At 34.7% G+C, this 20,166-nt stretch overlaps 1 protein-coding gene across 1 annotated transcript; it reads right to left on the bottom strand.

The window, feature by feature from the left end:
• Nucleotides 1-977: 977 nt before the first annotated feature.
• LOC113229261 (solute carrier family 46 member 3-like) lies at nucleotides 978-17,993 on the bottom strand. Its single transcript, XM_026462804.1, has 7 exons — nucleotides 17,167-17,993; nucleotides 12,592-12,751; nucleotides 8,917-9,018; nucleotides 7,354-7,491; nucleotides 5,502-5,585; nucleotides 4,584-4,740; nucleotides 978-3,441 (listed from the first exon to the last, which is right to left on the bottom strand). The coding sequence occupies exons 1-7, from the start codon at nucleotides 17,851-17,853 to the stop codon at nucleotides 3,192-3,194; spliced, it is 1,578 nt and encodes a 525-aa protein (XP_026318589.1). The 5' UTR covers nucleotides 17,854-17,993; the 3' UTR covers nucleotides 978-3,191.
• Nucleotides 17,994-20,166: the final 2,173 nt, after the last annotated feature.

The raw sequence follows: 20,166 nt of genomic DNA, 5'->3' as shown, positions 1-20,166 counted from the left end.
CTACCTAAATCTAAATTCAACGTTTTAGCTTTTTCATATTCCTTTACATGTCACTACGTTTAAATAGGTTGTATTTATAATTAAATAGGTACAATATTTAAACGTAGTGACATGTAAAGGAATATGAAAAAGCTAAAACGTTGAATTTAAATTGTAATGTCATCGCAGTACTGTCTAATTTTGCTTGCTTCGCTGTCAGTCGAACAAACGAAGACTAAAGCGTGAATGACGCTCTGTATACGATTTTAACGCCCTATAAGTTCGGACACTTTTTAGCGCGGATCCGACGTCCATATAATTGTAAGGTAATGATAGAATGCACAAAAAATATTCTTTCCCTAAAGCTAACTATTAATCTACCTACCCGTTCAGTATTTAAGACTTCTCAACGAAACATGTTTTGACTTTTCCTGCAATATTACTTTGTTGTAATTATCATTTTGTTCTCCGGGGATGGCGATTTGTATGGAGAGAAATAAGTTAATGCTCAATTTATATTGAGGCGGAACGGAAAGGAAGAGAATCTTTGTAACGCTATTGTACTTAGCGTAATTGACTTTCTGGTCAATTGTGTAAAATACAATCTAGATAGGAGCAAAAAATCACGTCGCGCGTCTTCTACGGAATTCTCGTGCATGCTCGCAAAGAATTCCGCAGCTGCCATCGGCGACGCCTGGCGAATCCACGGGAAGTGGCGCGAAGGTGCGACGTCAAACGTCAACGAAAAACAGCCTCTAGGCGCGGTCGCTGGAATGCTGACCGTGCGTGCCTTCTCGCGCGCTTCCATTCCGTTCCGCAGCTATGTAAATTGAGCCTAACTCTTTCTACGTCCGTGGTCGAACGGTTAGCATGCTGGTCTGACACGCAGAGGTCCCGAGTTCGATTCCGGGGTCGGGAGAAAGTTTTCTATGGCCTACATTTATTTCTCTCATGCGTTTGAGTGTAATTTATGGTTGTCTATGTGTGTGTTCATGGCATCCGCGATACAGGGTTTCATTAGTGCGGGGCTTGAAAAACAAACAACCAGTCATAATAAAACTTCACTTCGAATATATTTAAATGTCAAAATAATCATTTATAAGTACATAACACATATAATTTCAACTTACTCTACCTAAATCTACAACACATCTAAATATACTTATGGACATATTTAGAGGAATCTAAAAGCAATGTAGAATTATGATGACAACGTACACATGAACCTGTGGCCACATATGTATATCAGTGCCTCTACCATGAGTTTACAGTGACAGCGCTAGCGACTGCGTAAAATGTTTGTATACAAAATGTTATTTCTGTGACCGCTAGGGGCGCTGTATAATTTGCCATACAAAATTGTGAAGTAATTAACGCGATCGCTAGCGACAACTGTCACACTTAACTCGTGGTAGAGGTAAGGACGTTTAATCGACATCAAAAGACGATTGGAGACATTATTTTTTCAAATTAAACGTTCTTGTACATGTGACCAGTGGTTCACGTGAACATTTTTATTATAATTCAACCTATTTTTAGCATTCTTTTAAATATATTCATGAGTGTATTGTCTCCTTAAGTACTAATGAAATAAAAACTACTCATTTCGACACTTCCGTGTCCTACATCAATAGTCCTGACATAAATAATCAGTATATTAATAGCAATACGTCAAGGACCAATTACAAGACCAATAGTAATACTAAATTTGATAATATTTTTCACCTTGTTTTGATACAAATTGTAAATATCACAGTGTTTCATCAATGTCTACAATACCAATTTATTACTCTAGATTACGTTACACAATACAGCACACATATTATACGGATAATTAAGAAACAAAATTTAAAAAAATAGAAGCAAAATATAATTTCGCTTTTACAAAACTTCATTATTATTATGAAACCTGGCTTAATATTCTATGAGATTCTAGAACGATGAGATTTTAATCAGACGCTCTGCCCATACATATTAGCGTCTGGCGCCAGCACCATTGAATGGAGCGTCTATTATTTTTATTATCATCAGGAATTTGGAACTGATTACAGCAAGAGTGGTTACAAACGCGCGATTGCAATCAATGCTATCGCCTATAAATCCCAAGTGTAGCGATGAAATCACGCGCTTGCATCGTTTTTGCGTCGCTGATTAAATTCGCGCGAGTGTAATGCTCTGGAGGCGGCCGCGGAAGCATTCCTTGCCACATTGAAACGCGGTCGGCGTTTCAGTATGGCAGGGTTCATGTGAACTCGTACATTACAAAAAATCCCGCGCCCGGATCGCTTCCGCGGCCGTTTCTGTGTGGCCTGAGCATAAAGTTAGAAGATTAGCGACTGCATCGATACTGCATCAATGTTAAAAGTCGCCATGTGTTTCTAAATAATAATAATTTTGAAAATAAATCGCCCCCTCGGTATAATAAGACCACATCTGAATAATGATAACTTTTTAACAGAGAGGTTTAAGATTCTACGTACGAAATTGGTCGATAACTATTTTATGCTCTTTTCATTATATGTCGTGACGGAACGAACAAATCGTGCATTTGATGGTAAGCAACACGTCTGTCCATAGCAGTTCCAAGGATCACATTGTGGTCGGCATCTGACGCCTCACTGCGCTCAAGTATCGCGCTCAAACCGCTCCACTGGAGCCGAGTTGACTCCATATTTGCATAACACAAATTTGCACCTTAATAATGGGAAAATAGAGATGAATATGCTATAGGCGAAAAACATGACGCGTCGCGACGCTTCGACTCTGCGCCAGTGTGAGTTGAGCCTTAGAGTTTTAAGCAGTAAAGTCCTGAGCCATTCCCATTGCGCCCGTCAACCTGAGACATGAGTAGTTCCATGAGCCTGTAATATCGGCGGCAGAAACCGGTAAGGTGGCAATTCTTCCCTGGGCGTACTCTTTCAAAATGAGCTCTATTGTTATTAAAAAATTGGACACTAGGAGAAGGACAACAGGATATTTATAAAATTTTACATATCTATAATTTGTTTCAAGTAATTCATGTGGTAAAATTACTTTTGACGCATTATCGTATGTGGCTTTATTATATACAATTTCCTTTAAAAACGTTTTCTCTGATAAAATTTGATCAGACACCATATTTAGATTTAAACCTTACAAGTAATCAGTTTAGTACAACACGCTTCCATTATTACTAGATACTGCCATTGATTCCTTGTAGTAAAACAAGTTATTTATAGCTTGTTGCTGCAAACCATGCTTTCTGTAAATCCCATTTCTATTTGAGACTGTGTTACGTTGTCTTTGTCTAAGTCCGATCCAGCATTGTTTGCATATTCTTTGTTCTTTCTAATTTTACTCTCTTCAGCTTCAAACGCCTTATTTTCTATACCCATTTTTTGTTTTGTTGCCTTATCCCCAAGTGTCATTTCTTTCTCTTTGTTTTCAGCTCTTTCCTGTTTCTTATTTGCTAAGTATAACCACCTGTAAAGTTAGACAAGACGCAACGTTATTTATATTGTGAGATAAAGCACTTCGTAGTTCAAGCACACATTACAAAACACCTGTCTGTTTAATAATACGTAATTGTCAATAGAATAAGAAAACTTTGTACAGAGTACAATTGCAATAAAAACCAACTATTATGGTATACTTAAGTCTTTAATGCGTATACATAATATTAAGTCGTATAAAATGTTGGTATATAAAAAATGGAATGATTCTTTCGCTTTTTACTCTTACTACCTTACTACTACAGCAATTGCCGTAATTGTTAGATACAGTCAGATAGATTTGGTCCTAAATTGGCGCTTTCAAACACACAGCCACAGACGCACGCAAGTTCCCATACATACACGCACAGTTTTTGTGTAAACAATATCACATATGTTGCTCTGAGCCCAAAGTAAGTAACTAAAGAACTTGTGTTATGGAAGTTGGAAACAACGTCAGTAAAGTCAAGAGCACATCAAGCTTGACACTTTGTACTTCGGACCGATCTTGTCTCGTTGAGTTGGGTTTAAACCTTAAGTGTGAAGCTTGACGTGCTCCTAACCCTGTACCACAAACAACCAGACTCGCGACACATATATATGTGTGTAATAAGAAAGGAACTTTTGTAGCGAATTCGGGAAAGCGACCCATTCCGAAAAAAGGTCCATTTCAGAATATAGTCTATTGGGGAAAGTATTTATATAAGACTACGGTCTATTAGGGAAAGTGGATGTATGATATCAAGTGACGTGGCGAATAAGTTGTGTCTACTGGTAAGCGACACGCCTGTCCATAGCAGTTCCATAGCCACTCAGAACTTTAAATCGCAAAGATCTGAGAGGCACTGCCACTGAGCCCGCCACCTTGAAACATAAGTGGACAAGTCCCATGTGTTTGTAATTTCACCCGCACCCGTACCCATATAGACCGGAACGCTATAATACTCACATTACTGCTTGGCGGCAGAAATAGATAAGGCGACAATACTCCCCTGGTCGAACTCTTTCACAAGGAGCTCTGCTGCTGCTTGGTTCTTGCGGAAAATAGAGTTTTCGGAAAAGTACCAAACCAAAACGACCCCAGAACCCCATGGCGAATAATGCTAAAATATAGCCTTTACAATAAATACTTACAAGAATATAACGACAGCTGGCACCGTCAAGCCGCCCCCAAGAAGAAAAAAGGCGCCTGGGAATGTTTTTATGGTCGCCGAGTAAACCGTCGTGTACATTGGTGCATAAACTAGAGGCATCATTGCTTCAGCAACCCCGAAGAATGAATTAACTTTTCCTGTAAATTATAGCGTGTATGTTAAAGGGTTTTTTAATGATTTTGAAGAGTAATTAAAAAACAAAAATCATTAATCTAGAGCGTCGACTTGTTGATTATACTTGTTGATCATTAACATTTTCCCCCAACTTATATTTTCAACTGACTTCAAAAAGGAGGAGGTTCTTAATGCGTCTATATTATTTTTGTGTTTACTTTACGCGATTGATCCGACATCTGTGAACCGATTTCGACGATTTTTTTTTTTTGGAAATGGGGTACCTCCGTTGTAGTCCCTCATTCCAATCATTCAAAATTGAAGAAAATATTCAACCTCTAAAGGTAGCAAATTAGAGGACAAATTCGGTTTATCCAATTTCACACACTTCACGTTGACCGATTTTAATAAAATTTGGCACATAAATGTAATTCCAATTAAAATAAAACATAGCATAAACGGAGAACCAAATTAACGGGTTGGTTTTTCATAATTATTATTAACACGCGTTTTATTTATCTAGAAATTATCACTCGTGATATATTAGTATCCCGTTATTTATAGGTTCAAAATTGCACGAGCTCATAAATTCGTAATTTTCGACCTAAAAGAGAATATATCTTTAACATAAATTGAATAATTCTTATAAATTTTAAATTGGTAACACACGTCTACCGCATTAAATTTATGATTTTTTTTATTAACCTGCACGGTTACATTGTTGTGCTCCTTCCTCCTCATATTTTCCCTGTTATTAAAAATAATTAATAATTCAAATCCTTACCCAATTCATCCTTGTCTACTAATTTAGACACCATTGAACGCATCGCAATAAATGACGTTCCATTGAAGATTTCAATCAAAGGTGCTGAAAATGAAAAATATTAAAATGAGATTACCTATTTTCTAGTCAATGGATTTCTGAGTAGTCTTTGTTTACGAAAATCAATGGAATAGAAGAATTTGAATAGTGAAGTTCAGCTTTATGGATCATAAGTATTACCGTTACCTTTTATCCGAAAATGTAATAATATCTAATACAATATAGTATATTAGTGCGTAACATTGTCAGTGTCCACCTAAAAGATAATTGGATGCTGATAAGTAATAATGTATCAACCAACATGATCATAGGTCTGCGAAAATAACATTTAAAGATATCTTCGTTGTTTTTGATAGTTATTCAAAAAGAAAAATATTTTGTTTAGTGTTTGGTTATGTTTATAACATTGTCCTGTATTTCGCTTCAGATGTTTGCTCGTAGTAGAGGAAAACAACAAGTTTTTAGTTTGTTCCCAAAAATAATAAAGAATTTCCCGAATATTCCCAAATCTGCCAAACTCTGCCACATTTAATATAACTTATCATGTTCTGCAATGTTCTGCAGCAATGAAAATGAATAAAAATTAAATCTGCCACAAATGGTCACACTGTTCTCAATATCAATGTGACTTTGACATTGGCAAGACGTCTCTTGTCAAAACGTTCCTTCTTTCAACTTTCATTATCTCTCATTTAAATATTGTCTAAATATTTTTGTCATATTGTGTTTTATTTTTTGCTTTATATAATTACTGTTTAATTGATTACTTCATTGGGTATTATATAGCTTTAATGTTTTATGTGTGTACTATAAAATAACCAATACTTCAGGTAGGTAAACATTCAATCCTGCTTAAAATGAAACATACGTACAAGAACGTTATCCTATCTATGATTGAACTTAATCAATTACGTTGTGTTCTTGCATCTATTCTAAAATACAATGTTTTAGATTTTTTTTTATTCCTGACATCTAAAAATATAAAAAAAATATATTGATAACTAGGCATAAACTAAAACGCAAAATTATACTAGCAAAGTCTGCTCTTGTGTGGTGAACGGCTCTTCGTCGTTATTGGGGCAGCTTCACCATCCTTCTTTACTTATAAAAAGTTTTGCTATTGTGCTTGTTGTTGTTGTTCGGGAATTATGGATAGTATTATATCACAACACCCATTATTCCTAAAGTATCAATAGCAAAAGTGTTCATTTTATAATTACACTTTAGAAATTTTAGAACTATCAAAAACAACGAAAACATCTTTGCGTGTCATGTTCGTAGAACTATGATCATATGGGTCGACACAATAATGTGTGGTGCGACACAACTCAAGAAATGAAACTATTTTTCCAGATATAAATCGCGTATGTATGTTTGAAAAAACAGACATACGCGATTAAATAAAAAAAAAGTTTAATTTCTTATGTGTAACAATCGCGAAAACCTAAGAACTCGAAACGTTATTACTTTTCATCATTTTTCACCAGCCAAATTATTATTACACCTTTTTGTTACACAATAATAATAATAGCACCAACCTAGGCTCAAACTATAGGCACCAAAGCAACGGAATTCACTTCTGATCCCTTCCCAAATCAGGACTATCTAAAAAAGCTCATTTCCTAATTGATCCTGACGGGAATCAAACCCGGCATTTCCACATTCAACTCTCATAGTGCAAACCATTGGATCGCCGTGGCCGTCACACTGCTAAATATACTAAGAAAATGACTCCACGACGTAAATTGTTAGCACACGGCAACAATCCGACAAAAAAGTGACCTTACATTCACAAAACTTTTATTATACAAACCTATGTATATTTGCCAAGTTTTTGTAGCAAAGGCGTACATAAAGCCAGCTAGTATTTTACTGGTACACGATATAACTCCTATTATAGCATCATCCAACTTCATCAGGTGACTAAATACGCCAACGGAAAATAAAGTCCCTGAAATAGAAACACAGATTTAAATAATAGATTTTAATATTTTCAAAAGGCGGATGTAAATAAGCAATTTCTATTGACATTGTTACAATAAGCAACGTTTTGAATCCCGAAACATCTAATTGAAAGTATTTTTTTGGTTTTGTAGATCGAGTTAATATCACAACCATTTTTTCATACTGTGTCTGGGTAATTTTCATATTAGTTTTCTCTACGTAATTTCGGTGGCTATTTTTATTATTTGAGTATTCGTGTATATTATCGTGTAATGTTAAGTAATATTTCATGATACTGCTGTCGAATATTAAATAATCTTCATGATAATTTCTAGAATATTTAAATAATAAAAATTGCCACCGAAATTAGGTAGAGAAAACTAATCTAAAAAATACCCATCTGTATTTATCAGACTTTTATAACGATCATTGATTTTGCGTTATAAGGCTTATCCAACACTGAAATAACGAAGCAGATAATAAACCTTTCTTAAACTGAATCAGCCTGATCGTGGGCTTTAACCATTCCGTCACTTCACTATTCGGTCATTCCATGACGCGAGTCATGCCTGTTAGGTTAACGAACTTTTTTCCAACACTACAATAAACTGACTGAACGACGCCTGGCGACAAAGAATGTCCAAAGGCACGAATCATGATTTTTTTAAAGACTTGATTATCAAAATGTTTGTTACTTTGGATTATTGTAAAGCATCTACTCCCGAAATCTTGCATAAATAAGTAGCAGTAGAGCTCCTTGTGGAAGAGTTCGTCCGGGGAAGTACTGCCACCTTACCTATTTCTGCAGCCAATCAGTAAATAATATGAGCATTACTGTTTTACGGTTTTGAAGGATGAGGGTGCTGGAGAAAGTACACCCACGTGGGACTTGTCAACTTATGTTTCAGGGTGACAGACGCAGTGGTAGTGCTCCTGAGATCTTTATGATTTAAAGCACTGAGTGGCACTGCAACTGTTATGGACTGACATGACGCTTACCATCAGGCGCACGACTTGCTCATCCTATCACTATCATCATTAAAAAAATAGTTTAGCCAGTAGAAAAAATGCTCAAAATACCGCTTAGTTCTTATTCTACTATGGTTTGACGGCAAACAAATACAAATATTTCCCGCGGCCCGGGAATCAAACCCGGGACGTCTGCATGACAGTCCAGCGTGGTAACCGCCACGCTGGCAGTGGCCACGGAGGCAGTTGATAAAATAAATAGAAATAAGCTGCTAATCATACTTGACAGATTGTTACAATATTCGTGAATTTAAATAGTGTCAAAAACGAAATATTGTAATAAAATCAATTCCAAGATTTACACTGTCATTTCCAGTTTTAAGACTTGTTGTAGTTTAATCGAGCGTATGTTTAAATGTTAATTCTTAATGGTAATTTCTGTATATCTTTCTTAATTACGTACCTACTAATGAAGTACACATGGAGTACGCTGAAAACATACTGAAGTCCACTTCGTTCCAGTTAAAACGATACCTCGTGAAAAGATAAGTTACCGCCATTTCACCTGAAAAAAAAAGAATAGATATTAAAAAAAAAATATTTCGATAAGACGATGAACAGAATTTAAAAGCTTAAAAAGGTAGATTCTCAAAATAAGCAGCTCTTCCTATTGTAATGTTTAGTAGCTAAAAATAACACAGCATTAATTTTGTCATTAACACAATACTTATGTTCAACATGATTTTCATTGATTATATTAAGTCACAAGCAACAAAAATTATGTTGTTAATTATATAAAAATCACAACAACAACAAAAACAAGGAACATAACAAAGGACTAAGTAGTTATGTTGACTATTTACGTTCTTTCAATGGCAACAATTTGGTTTCCGAGAGAAAGACGCCACACCAATGGCAGGAAGTTGTACTCGATTAAGGAGCTGCGTCACATTCAGATAGCTACGTTCATAACATTAGAATGACTGTGACGTCAATAAATACAGACGAACTACAGTACTATACAGCCCTCCTTATCATAAGTAACGTAACCGACATTTTTAGCGAAATTAGGTTATTCATTTCACAAAAAATAATGGAATATTATGGTGGTGAAACTTCCTAACATTCAATGAAAAACTTAATTTCGATTATGAGAAAGGCAATGGCTTGGCCAAACTTTCCGTGTGGTTTTTCACTAGCTAACTTTAAACAAAAACAGAACATTTTTCTTTTAAAATGTTATATTGTCTGTGATCATTTTAAAAACAATATCGATTTGCATGCAATGCGAATTGCAGCTAGGTTAAGATGTTACCTATTTATCCGTATTCGCGCGGTATAATATCCCTTCACTGCCCTCCTTGTCATGCATTTCGGTCGAGATTGGCACATAAAGTTTTATAGTCTCCTAATAAAATGTCAGTTACGCTGATTTTGCGTAAGAATAAAACTGAAACTAAATAACATATTAAAAATCGATTAGATGGAGTTGAAAATTTCGTTTCGCTGATCCCAGGTATGCTAATTACAAATTTCGCTGTTGATGTTGATTACGTTAGTTTGTTAGGTGACGAAATACTTTCATAGATTTCTCATAGATGGCGTTATAGCTAAAAAGTGTCTAAAAACCATATACAATAATCCCACAAACAAGCACATAGAAAAATTCGTGAAGTTCGCCGGTTCTTTCAGTGGTTTAGTTGGGATAGCATCTGACACGGTTAGCTAGCAGGCGTCGGTTCGAATCCAGCCGGATCGAAGGAATTTTTACTGAGTGTTCGATCTTTGTATTTCAATAATTATAACAAACTAAGTGGAGTTATAAGTGGAGTAATGTCGCAAAAAATAATTGAATATCATGCTGGTGAACATCTTGACATTCAATAAAACACTTAATTACGTTAGTTTATGATAAGGGCGGTAGTTCAGATTTTTCACTTGTTGCGGTCTTTACAAAATTCTTTGAATTTCGAGACACGACTTTCCTAGACGCAGAGTTCATGAAACGACTTTAAACTGAGCAGTATTTTTTATTAAAAGGGAAATCCTAAAATTACCCGAAAGATGACAAAAGATTGTAGGATAAGATTGTAGTATGTGGCCAATACATTATTGATTAAAGTTTGATATATATTCTAAAAACTTTTTTGATTTATACTTTGATACTGCACGGACTTTATGACCAAACAAATAACGTCATGATTAATTGTGGACAATGGTAAAAATTATTGAATAAAAAAAACTAAATATACTTAGCCGTTAGTATTTTTTTTATAATTAAAGTGCGTTCAAAAGTCGATAGTTTACACTCGAGAAACGGAAAATAATAATGACACGCAAATATTATTTTAGGCATAAGCATAATTCTTATTCTGCCGCTATGGCATCATCTCCACAAAAAATTTAAACTTCTGCAAAAATTTGAGTGCAAAATTAGTTTTTTATGTGCCAATTTAGTTCCAAATTTCAATAAAATACACTCTGATTTGTCTGGAGATAAACGAGTTAAAAGAAAATAATACCAGAACCATACATTATTAACCACCGGAATGTTATGACGGCTTTTATAAAAAGTAATTTAAAAGTCTTTACTTACGTGCGTTTCTATCTAATGCAATAATACAATAGTTATTTGTTTTGCAAGGCTGTAAAGTTGTTGTTTGGCGCGAGTGCTGGAATTGAACCCTGAGCCTAGCGAGCGTTTCAAGCCACGAGACCCAAAACAAATTTGCTGCCTAGCGGAACACACAACTTTTCACCTCATTAGAGCGAGGAAAATGGTAGATGAAAGAAAAACAATTGAAATATAACAAATCAGTTTTTCATCACCGCTAGACTCAGACTCGCTCATGTTTTGTTTCTTTTCAATTTATTATAGTACAGTTCAATCCAAAGTATTGAATTGGAGTCACTAAAATGATTTTTTTTATTAATAATTTTGGCTTGGATACAAGTCCATTGAGCCATGTCTTCGTTTAATTATGTTTCTGTAAATATGGCCGCCACAAAGAGGATAGGCAATTTGAGGCCGCGTGCTTGGATTGACTCGGCATTCCTTAGAACGGACCGATACGGGTATTTTAGTTCGAGATTCGTATAATTTCGCATTTTATTCTTCGATTAAGGCACAGAGCACTATCCTATTCCACTTTAAAGTAGATTTCACAAAATAATTGAAAGTCAAAATAAAAACGACACTTTTCCCTCCAAAATGCCAAGAGCGAATAAAAAATGAAAATTTGAAAAACATAAGTTTAGTTTCTGGTGCGTTCTGAATTTACACCACATACGTTTTTTTCTTGTTTGTATTATAATTTTATGTTATTAACGAAATTATTTTAGTTCTTCGACAAATTAAAATAATCCAATAAAACAAAATTACAGTGTTATCGTTGTCAATTTAATATCAAGAATAATAAGAATAAATTATACCAACGGATTAATATTATATAAACACTTAAAGTATATATGACGAATCGCGTCTCGGAACGCGTCACAATTTTTTTTAGACAAAAGAGAAAGTTTAACCTTCGGATGCGTTCTGAATTTGCATGTCATACATTTTTATTCTTACTTGTACTTATAATTTTATGTGATTATTGATATTATTTTAGTTCTTCGACGAATTAATATAATTTAATAAACAAAATTAGTTATCGTGGTCAATTGAATATCAACCATAATTAGAATAAAATATACCAACTGATCTAAATTACATAAATAATGTACGACAAATCACGTAGTTGAACGTGTCATTATGATTTTTTTTTCACCGAAGAAAAAAGTTAGGTGCACTACAGTCCATTGTCAGGTTCGAATTTCAAAAACCTCTTCCATGCTAGCGTGCAAAAAGCGCTTTTGCGCGCAGATTTCTAATGAGAAAGAAAGCCTTTCCGAGCTAGTGAGGTGAAAAAAATATTTTTATTTCTTAGGTAAGCTTTGATTAATAACTACATATAATGTTTATTCCTTTGATTAATCCCCCTAAAATAAAAAACGCGCGAGGGATTCATTTATTCGTAATTTAGAATAACTTTATAGCAGCAACAAGTTAGTTTGGAGTTGGACGCAACAACATTTATCCCAGTGTCTTTAATTTATAATAATAATTATATATTAGGTAGAAGCGGATTCTCACCATAAATGGGTCCAATGACAACACAGAGCACAACGACTAGCATGACGACGCGCAGGCGTCGGTTATTGGGCCCTTTTTTAAACGCCACCATCAATGTCTCCTTTACGTAACGCATATCGAAGAAGTTACGCATCCATTCGCAACAATTCTTCGATGGTTTCTGTAAATCATAATTATCATTATAGACAAATAAATAACATTTTTTTTAAATTTATACATAGCAAAGAAGTTTAAACAGTAAAAGTAAGTTGAGTCAAAAAGTATAAGCTCAGCTTATGATGAAACGGTGATGGTAACGTGCAGCGCTGTTTTTCAGCCTCTGCCTACTCCCTTATGGTATTGAACGGGAGCCATTACTACGAGGGTTTTAACCTTATATCTATTCATTATAAACTAGCTAATTTATAAACTAAATTACACCCATACTCACGAGAGAAATAAATGTAGGCCATACACATATTTCTCCCGGCCTGGGAATCGAACTTAGTACCTCAGCGTGGCAGTTCGGCCGGCATGGTGACCGTTTGACCACTGAGGCAGTTATTATAGAAACTGACTAATTACATTTTTATCCTCGCTATACCTGGAAATTGGAGTAAGAAGTTTCTCTATTGATAATTTGAACATTTATAGGGAATTGAAACTATTTTTTGACTCTTACTTGGGCCTGAAACATTTTAGTAGCAGTTTACTGCGCTTATTCATTGTGAAAGAGTTCGCCCAGAGATGTCACCTTTCCTATTTCTGCTGCCAAGCAGTAATATGAGAATTATCGCGTTTCGATTTTGAAGAGTTGAAATTATAGGTTTGTCGTGACGAGCGCAATGGCAGAACTCCTCAGATTTAAATTATGGACAGGCGTATCGCTTCGTCTGTTTTGTTATTTGGTATTCAAAAAAAAACATTGGTTTGTTTCACAAAATTTAGAAAAACTTTAGATTTTTTTATTTATTTATTTATTTACAGCCACCATATTCTAGGGTCAGAAATTAACTGGTTATATTGAGCTTTATACCATTAGCAATATTGAAAAGTTTGGATATGTACATTTTAGACAAAGACCGTTGGTCAAAATTTACCTGCTTTGTAAAATTTTATGCACACATACGAAATACCTTTTTTATTATACGGTTATAGGCTGCTATTAATTCCATATATCGTCGCCTTATTTTCTCAAACTCGTATCTTAAAGCACAAAGTTGCTGAAGTGCAAAAAATGGATTGTACATACAAATTTTGCAGGCTGATTACACATCACATTTCCTTTTTTACCTATTCTTAAAGTAATGCATCCAAATTAACCCCCTTGATAAGAAATTTAAAATAAATAGAAAGTTTCGTCATCTCCTGAATAATCACTCTTTATAAGATACGAGTTTGAGAAAGTAAGGCATCGATATGTCCACATGCATTTTTCTTAATCGATAGTAGTAAAAAGAAAAAGTTGCCTAAACTCAAAAAGTTAATGAGATTTTCTTTATTTTTTGCATATAAAAATCTCAAGTTTCTCAATCCTTGCAAGTATGCGACCACAGACCACATAAATACTAGTAATAGACTGGTTAGTGGGCGGGGTCCGCGTTACCTAGCTTATGAACAGACGTTCATATGAGTGTCAACAGTGCGTCAGTCGTCGTTCAAATGTGATACATGATTATTTTGTGGAAAAAATAGAAATATGCCGAATTGTGCCATTATATCATGTCGTGTAAGAAGCCAAAGCTTAAAAAATACTCCGGGAGTGATTTCATTTCATCGGTAGGTGCTAAAACTCCGTATTTTCTAATATTTTGAACAATACAATACTATAATTTCGAAAGAAAAGTATTTCCTTGCAACCAAGGTAATAACAATATACATAGGTTGCTAGCCATCGCCGCCGTCAAAAGAACAATTCGAATGACGCTTAATGAATTGCTTGTACTGGCATCGCATTACACTTGGTACTGGGTCCGCGTGTTGTAATCAAATTATCGATATGTATAAACTCTGTATTTAGAAACCCGGTTTTGGTTTAGTTTAACATTTTTTTTTATTATAGCGGTACCAATGTGTAAACATGAATTGTTTACAGGTATTTAAAAGCTAACACTTTTGATTACTTGAATGTTTAGTCACAACACTCGCAATAGTTTTTTTTAAATCTTCAATTTAAGTAAAAACGATACATTGATGGAGAAAAAAGGAAATGTAGATAGAAGAGGTACAGTATCGATAATTTTACATTGCACGCAAGCTCATGGCGTATCAAATGAAGACTTTATGAGATCGGAGATTTTTTCCCTTATCTACATGATTCCTATCTCCCTACTTGCTTATTATACGTCACCTTCATCCGTTTGAGTTTTAAGTTTTGTCACAGGCATGATTTACATTTGCAGTTTTTGTATTGATTTTTTCTAGTTTCCCGCCGGATCCTTTTTAAAGGAGAAATGGGCTGAAGTAACAGGCAGTAAAAGCTGGGTACCCACTAAATGTAGCACCATTTGCTATATGCATTTTATGACATCACATTAAATTATGTACATATGAATAACAACCGAAAAAATCATTAAGAAATAAATCATTTGGTTAATTAGGTGGACATAAAACTCAGAGTCGCGTTCACAAATTATAGACCACATCTAAATGTGAAAATATTTCTGAAGCATTGTCAGTTATTTTTCGTCAAGTTTTCATAAAACAAATGATTCGCTTCTTCGCCTTCGGAAATAAGTATCGTCATTTTCTTGATAAGCTCGTCGACGTTATAAGTGACACTGACTTGAACATGACTACTCATGTTCAGCCAGTTCAGAAAGAGGTAACTGTTAAAAAAATATATCATATTTCAGGGAGAATAAAGATTTTTATGATGACTGTGTTTTAATATTTCAACCCTTCCAGTGATCGGATTAACTTGAAATCTAGTAGGTCAATGAAAGTACGATGGCAGTATAATAAATCATTAATACTGTGTTTTTTAATTAATAAAAACATTTTTTATTTAAAGTTTTTTATTATTGTCTATTTTCGTTTGATAATTTTTAACCAATCAAAAATTATGTTATCTTAGTACTAATGTAAGATTACGTTTTTAAATGTATGCGTGTGGCGCACCGGTTTTGATACAAATGTTGCTTGATGCCATTTCCATTCTTTTCTTTTTTTCGTATATGCGGCCCGTTGTATAATTACTTAGCAGTTTATTGCACGCTATTTCATTTGTGTACATCTTAGGTAAAAGTTCCATACCGAAGTAAAGTAAGGAAAAATACGAAATTGTGAAAAAAAAAGAAAGAAACAAAAAACAAAATAAAAACAGAACAGGTTCAAAAATTAAGTTGGTATCGATATCGATATTATTACAGGCTTATGTTTAACATTACTCGCCTGTTAGTAGGAACTTGTTTGTATTAAATAAATTCAATTTCCATAATCGAAGGATACTTTCAATCGACTGTGACTTATATCTAGGTCAAGTTGACGGCCTTTTATACTCGGCTAGACTGATTTAGCCAATGAACTAGCATCTTTAACCTATTACATAATTAGCATCGAACCAAGGCTATTTTATTACTAATTTTAATTAACTTTTTTTTTCCGCAAAAATGTACTTTAAATAACCCCACAAAAAATACTTTTAAACGCTTTTTGCCGGAAGTTTTAATTATTCCGCTTTGTTTTTTTATTTATGGATTTATTACACGGATATTTTTTTGTATTTAGTTAAATCCGAGGTTGCATATGGAAATTTTTCTATTAAAACCACAAAAAGTTTAAATTGCTGGTTAACCTGAGTTAAAATATAAACAAATACATCGCAATGGTAATAGTATTGAAATTCCTTACTCAGCTATCTATATGAATATTATATTGTATGAAAATCAAAGTGCAGACCGGAATGGACGATCTCGGAAGCTATTTTTACAGTATAAGATTATTATGCATAACTTTATTCAGCTTATGGTGTAACAACTTACATAAAATTATAACAAACAACTTTCGCGAAATATATGTCAAAATTGGGTGAACAATTTTAGTTTTCTTTACAGACGTCCAATTTAACTGCAAGCTGTATTTTTTCGCGAATCCTAGAAAAGCGACAGTTTTTTAACTGGTAATTATACCAAATAACATATAAGTACGATTACTCTCTGTAAATAGTTATTTCACCCTGTTTGTTTTCTTTACCGTGTGAATTGCCCAAAATACAGATTAAATACGTAAGCGTAATTAAGCAAAAAATAATGTTAATCACACACAACTCTCATTTCAATCATTCTATAATTTTATTAATATCCCCCATCAGTAAAACAAGAGCACGCAACTCTAGTTGAAGCATCTCTTTGATCATTAATTAAGTGCTGGAGGTTAACCAGACCACCATTTTCTATCTTATCATTATTTACTCTGTAATCATACATGAACAAACAACACTTGTTGTGATCAATAATCCCTTGAGACTTAATAAAATGCATTTCACTGTTATTGACCATTCTAAATATGGAAGATGATATTGCGCACCTTATATGAACAATGTTAACTCACGAGTTGATAGAATAGACTATTTATAGCATCATCTTGTATACTTACAACATTAGAATCTGTTTTCTTCACTTCCTTAATTCTCCAGAATCCGTACAAGAAACTGAGAACGTACAATGTCGCACTTATGGAGAATGCTCCGTATAAACCCATTTTTCGCACGACAATTCCACTTAGAGCAGCTCCTACAGGCACTCCTACAGAATAAAACAAGTTCACAACGCCGATTCTTAAAGTCCTTTGTTCTTCAGTGGTAACATCTGCTATATAACTAAACACTCCCATGAACATCGTGAACCACCCGCCGGTCAAAGCTGGGAATATTGCTTCAGTGACGGCTGCCACTTCCAAGGGCAGCTGATAGAAAAAGTAAGTATTCAAAATTAGTCCTATACTTGTAAGAAACTCTCCGACTATAGGCAACAGCATACAAAATTTTCTCTGACCAACTCTATCGCTGTACGCTCCAAGAAATACAAGGATCCAACAAGGCAAAAAAGATTGCAGTACAGTCTTCCATCCAGTTACGGACGCAACCAGTTGCTGTACTGCCTCTTCTTCGGCAGTATAATTGGACGTTTCCCTTCGAGTCAGTGCGTCACACACATGGTGTGGAAATCTTAAATTTACTCGACATGCCTTTTCTATGTATAAATTCTGTGACGCCAAAGCAGATAGAACGGAAGGCATAACATAGCACGCTAAAATTGGTTCTACTGTTATAAGAGAGATCATCTTCCTCGTCTTTTCACAAAAGTTTAAGTCACTCCAATTGTCTTCATCCTTTGTAGCTTTTAATTTTTCGTTTCCTTTATATGATTTTCCTTTGTTAAAACTATTTTTAATTACATTAGTTCCATTTAAGTCATTGCCTCCGTTCAGATTGTAGCTTTTGTTTTGAGACTTGTAAATATCTGTGTTTTTTGCTTCAACAGCCATAACTGCATTACATGTATCTGAAAACAAAAACAAGACTATTTATTTTTTACTTATTTTAGTTTTAGTTGTAGTTATGAACTTTTTGTTAAGAATTTTTCTTCACATGTCATTATTTTTGTACATACGTTGGCATTTAAACTTGCCGTTCATATGTCACGGTCTTTTGTACTTTTGATTAGTAAATGCGCTAATGAGGTTAATGCTGTAATCATTCTATGATTGCTCCTGTACTGAGGTAATCATCGGATGTGGACAAAATTAGCTTTACCTAGACGTAATGGTTCTATAGACGTATTATCATCGATGTTTGTCGTACCATTTTGAAACATCAACTATTTATTACTTATGCTATACCCCAATCTCGCGTTATAAGCTTACTTAAAAAACAGTGTTAGCGCGCTCGAAAAGATAAAGGTGTCCGCGAGAATTTGCATATAATGTTTGTTGATCTTGGAACGGCACGCCAACGAGGTTTCGTGGCGGGCCTGAAAAGGATGAGTGTCTAGGAAGTATAATATCATGTATGTATAATAAGTATGTATGCATAAATTCAATCTATATTATATAACTAATTTCTACTGGGTAAAGCATTTACAATGTCTTACATATTGATATATTCGTCAGGTCGATAATAGAAAATAGCGATCTCTATGGGATTGCATTAAGCGTCAGCTTGAAATTGAAACTAGTACTTCTACGTGATGGTAACGGATGTTTTGACGTTGGACATGTTGGATAAGATAGCAGCAGAAGTTGGAGAATTTGACTTGAAATCAGCAGAACCTAAACGGACTGTATAATCTGGAATTTTGTCGGTATCTCCAGTTTCGTGCCCACATACAATCACCAAGTTAAAAAAATACCTGGATACATTCTTTCAGAGCTACAGAGCGGTTGATCGAGACACTTAACGAAATATTGACACAGAATGCATGAAATAACAAATACACAATGAGAGCAATATGACCACTTTTAAATCGAAAAGGAATGTATAAAAAAAACTAATAACTTGTATATAATGTATAGGTCTAACTGTATTAGACTTATACATAGAAAAATTCGTAAGGTCCGCTGGTTCGTTCCGTAGCTTAAATGGCTTATAATAATAATAACGCACACATTCAACATAACCTCGCACTAAGGAAACCCTGTGTCGCGAGTGCCATAGATACACACAGACAACCACAAATTACATCCAAACTCCCGAGAGAAATAAATGTAAGTAATACAAATATTTCTCCCGGCCCAGGAATCGTACCTGGGAATTCTGCGTGGCAGTCCGGCATGGTAACCGTTCGGCCACGGAGGCAGTTAGAATAGATGGCACAGCATCTCGCACGGTTTGCTAGGAGCAGCTGGATCAAATCCAACCGGATAGAAGGAATTTTTTCTAAATGTTCGTTTCTTCGTATTAATAATTATAACAAACTAGTGCAGTCAATTCACAGAAACAATTGAACATCATTGTGGTCAAACATCGTGACATCCAATAAACTTAATTGTATTAGACCTATCATATTGTATGAATCAAAATGTTGGGTCATTAGGGAAAGCATGAAACGACTGCGTACAACTGAGATTCGAATATTATGATGGATGTGTGGAAAGGCCAGATTGTACAAGATACGATTATATAAGAGCAACTTTTGAAGTATCCAGTGACCGAAAAGTTGCAATATAATCGATTAATGGTGTCATCTTCACCATTACCATTTCAACTGAAAGACGTCTACTTTAGATTTAGTATGGTAATGTAACGGGTGTCGCGTACGATCGCGATTGACAGCTACTGGTGAGTGCCTATATTCTTTCTGAACGGAATGTTAAAAATGGCAACACAGAGGGAGGAATTGGGGGAATGATGAATGTTTAAAAGGAAAGGAACGTTAGAGAGAAAAAAGGGGGAGATTAGTTTTTAGAGTAGCAAAAATGGTGAGAGGATTTGTAGTTAGTGCGAAGCAGATGGTGAAGTGTTTTCTAATCTGGTGAGTGTTTGTACTAATAAAGAGATATGGTAATATTGAAATATAGATGAAAAGAATACTGTATCTTGCTGGAGGTTTGGGTTGATCTAAGGGGAAGGTGGAGGATCAACATGGGGCCTCAGGG

The sequence above is a fragment of the Hyposmocoma kahamanoa genome, unplaced genomic scaffold (genome assembly GCF_003589595.1).
Source record: "Hyposmocoma kahamanoa isolate Upper Pololo Valley unplaced genomic scaffold, ASM358959v1 296, whole genome shotgun sequence".
NCBI lineage: Eukaryota > Metazoa > Arthropoda > Insecta > Lepidoptera > Cosmopterigidae > Hyposmocoma > Hyposmocoma kahamanoa.
The sequence above is the reverse complement of the archived record's forward strand: the minus strand, read 5'-3'. Positions and strand labels throughout refer to the sequence as shown.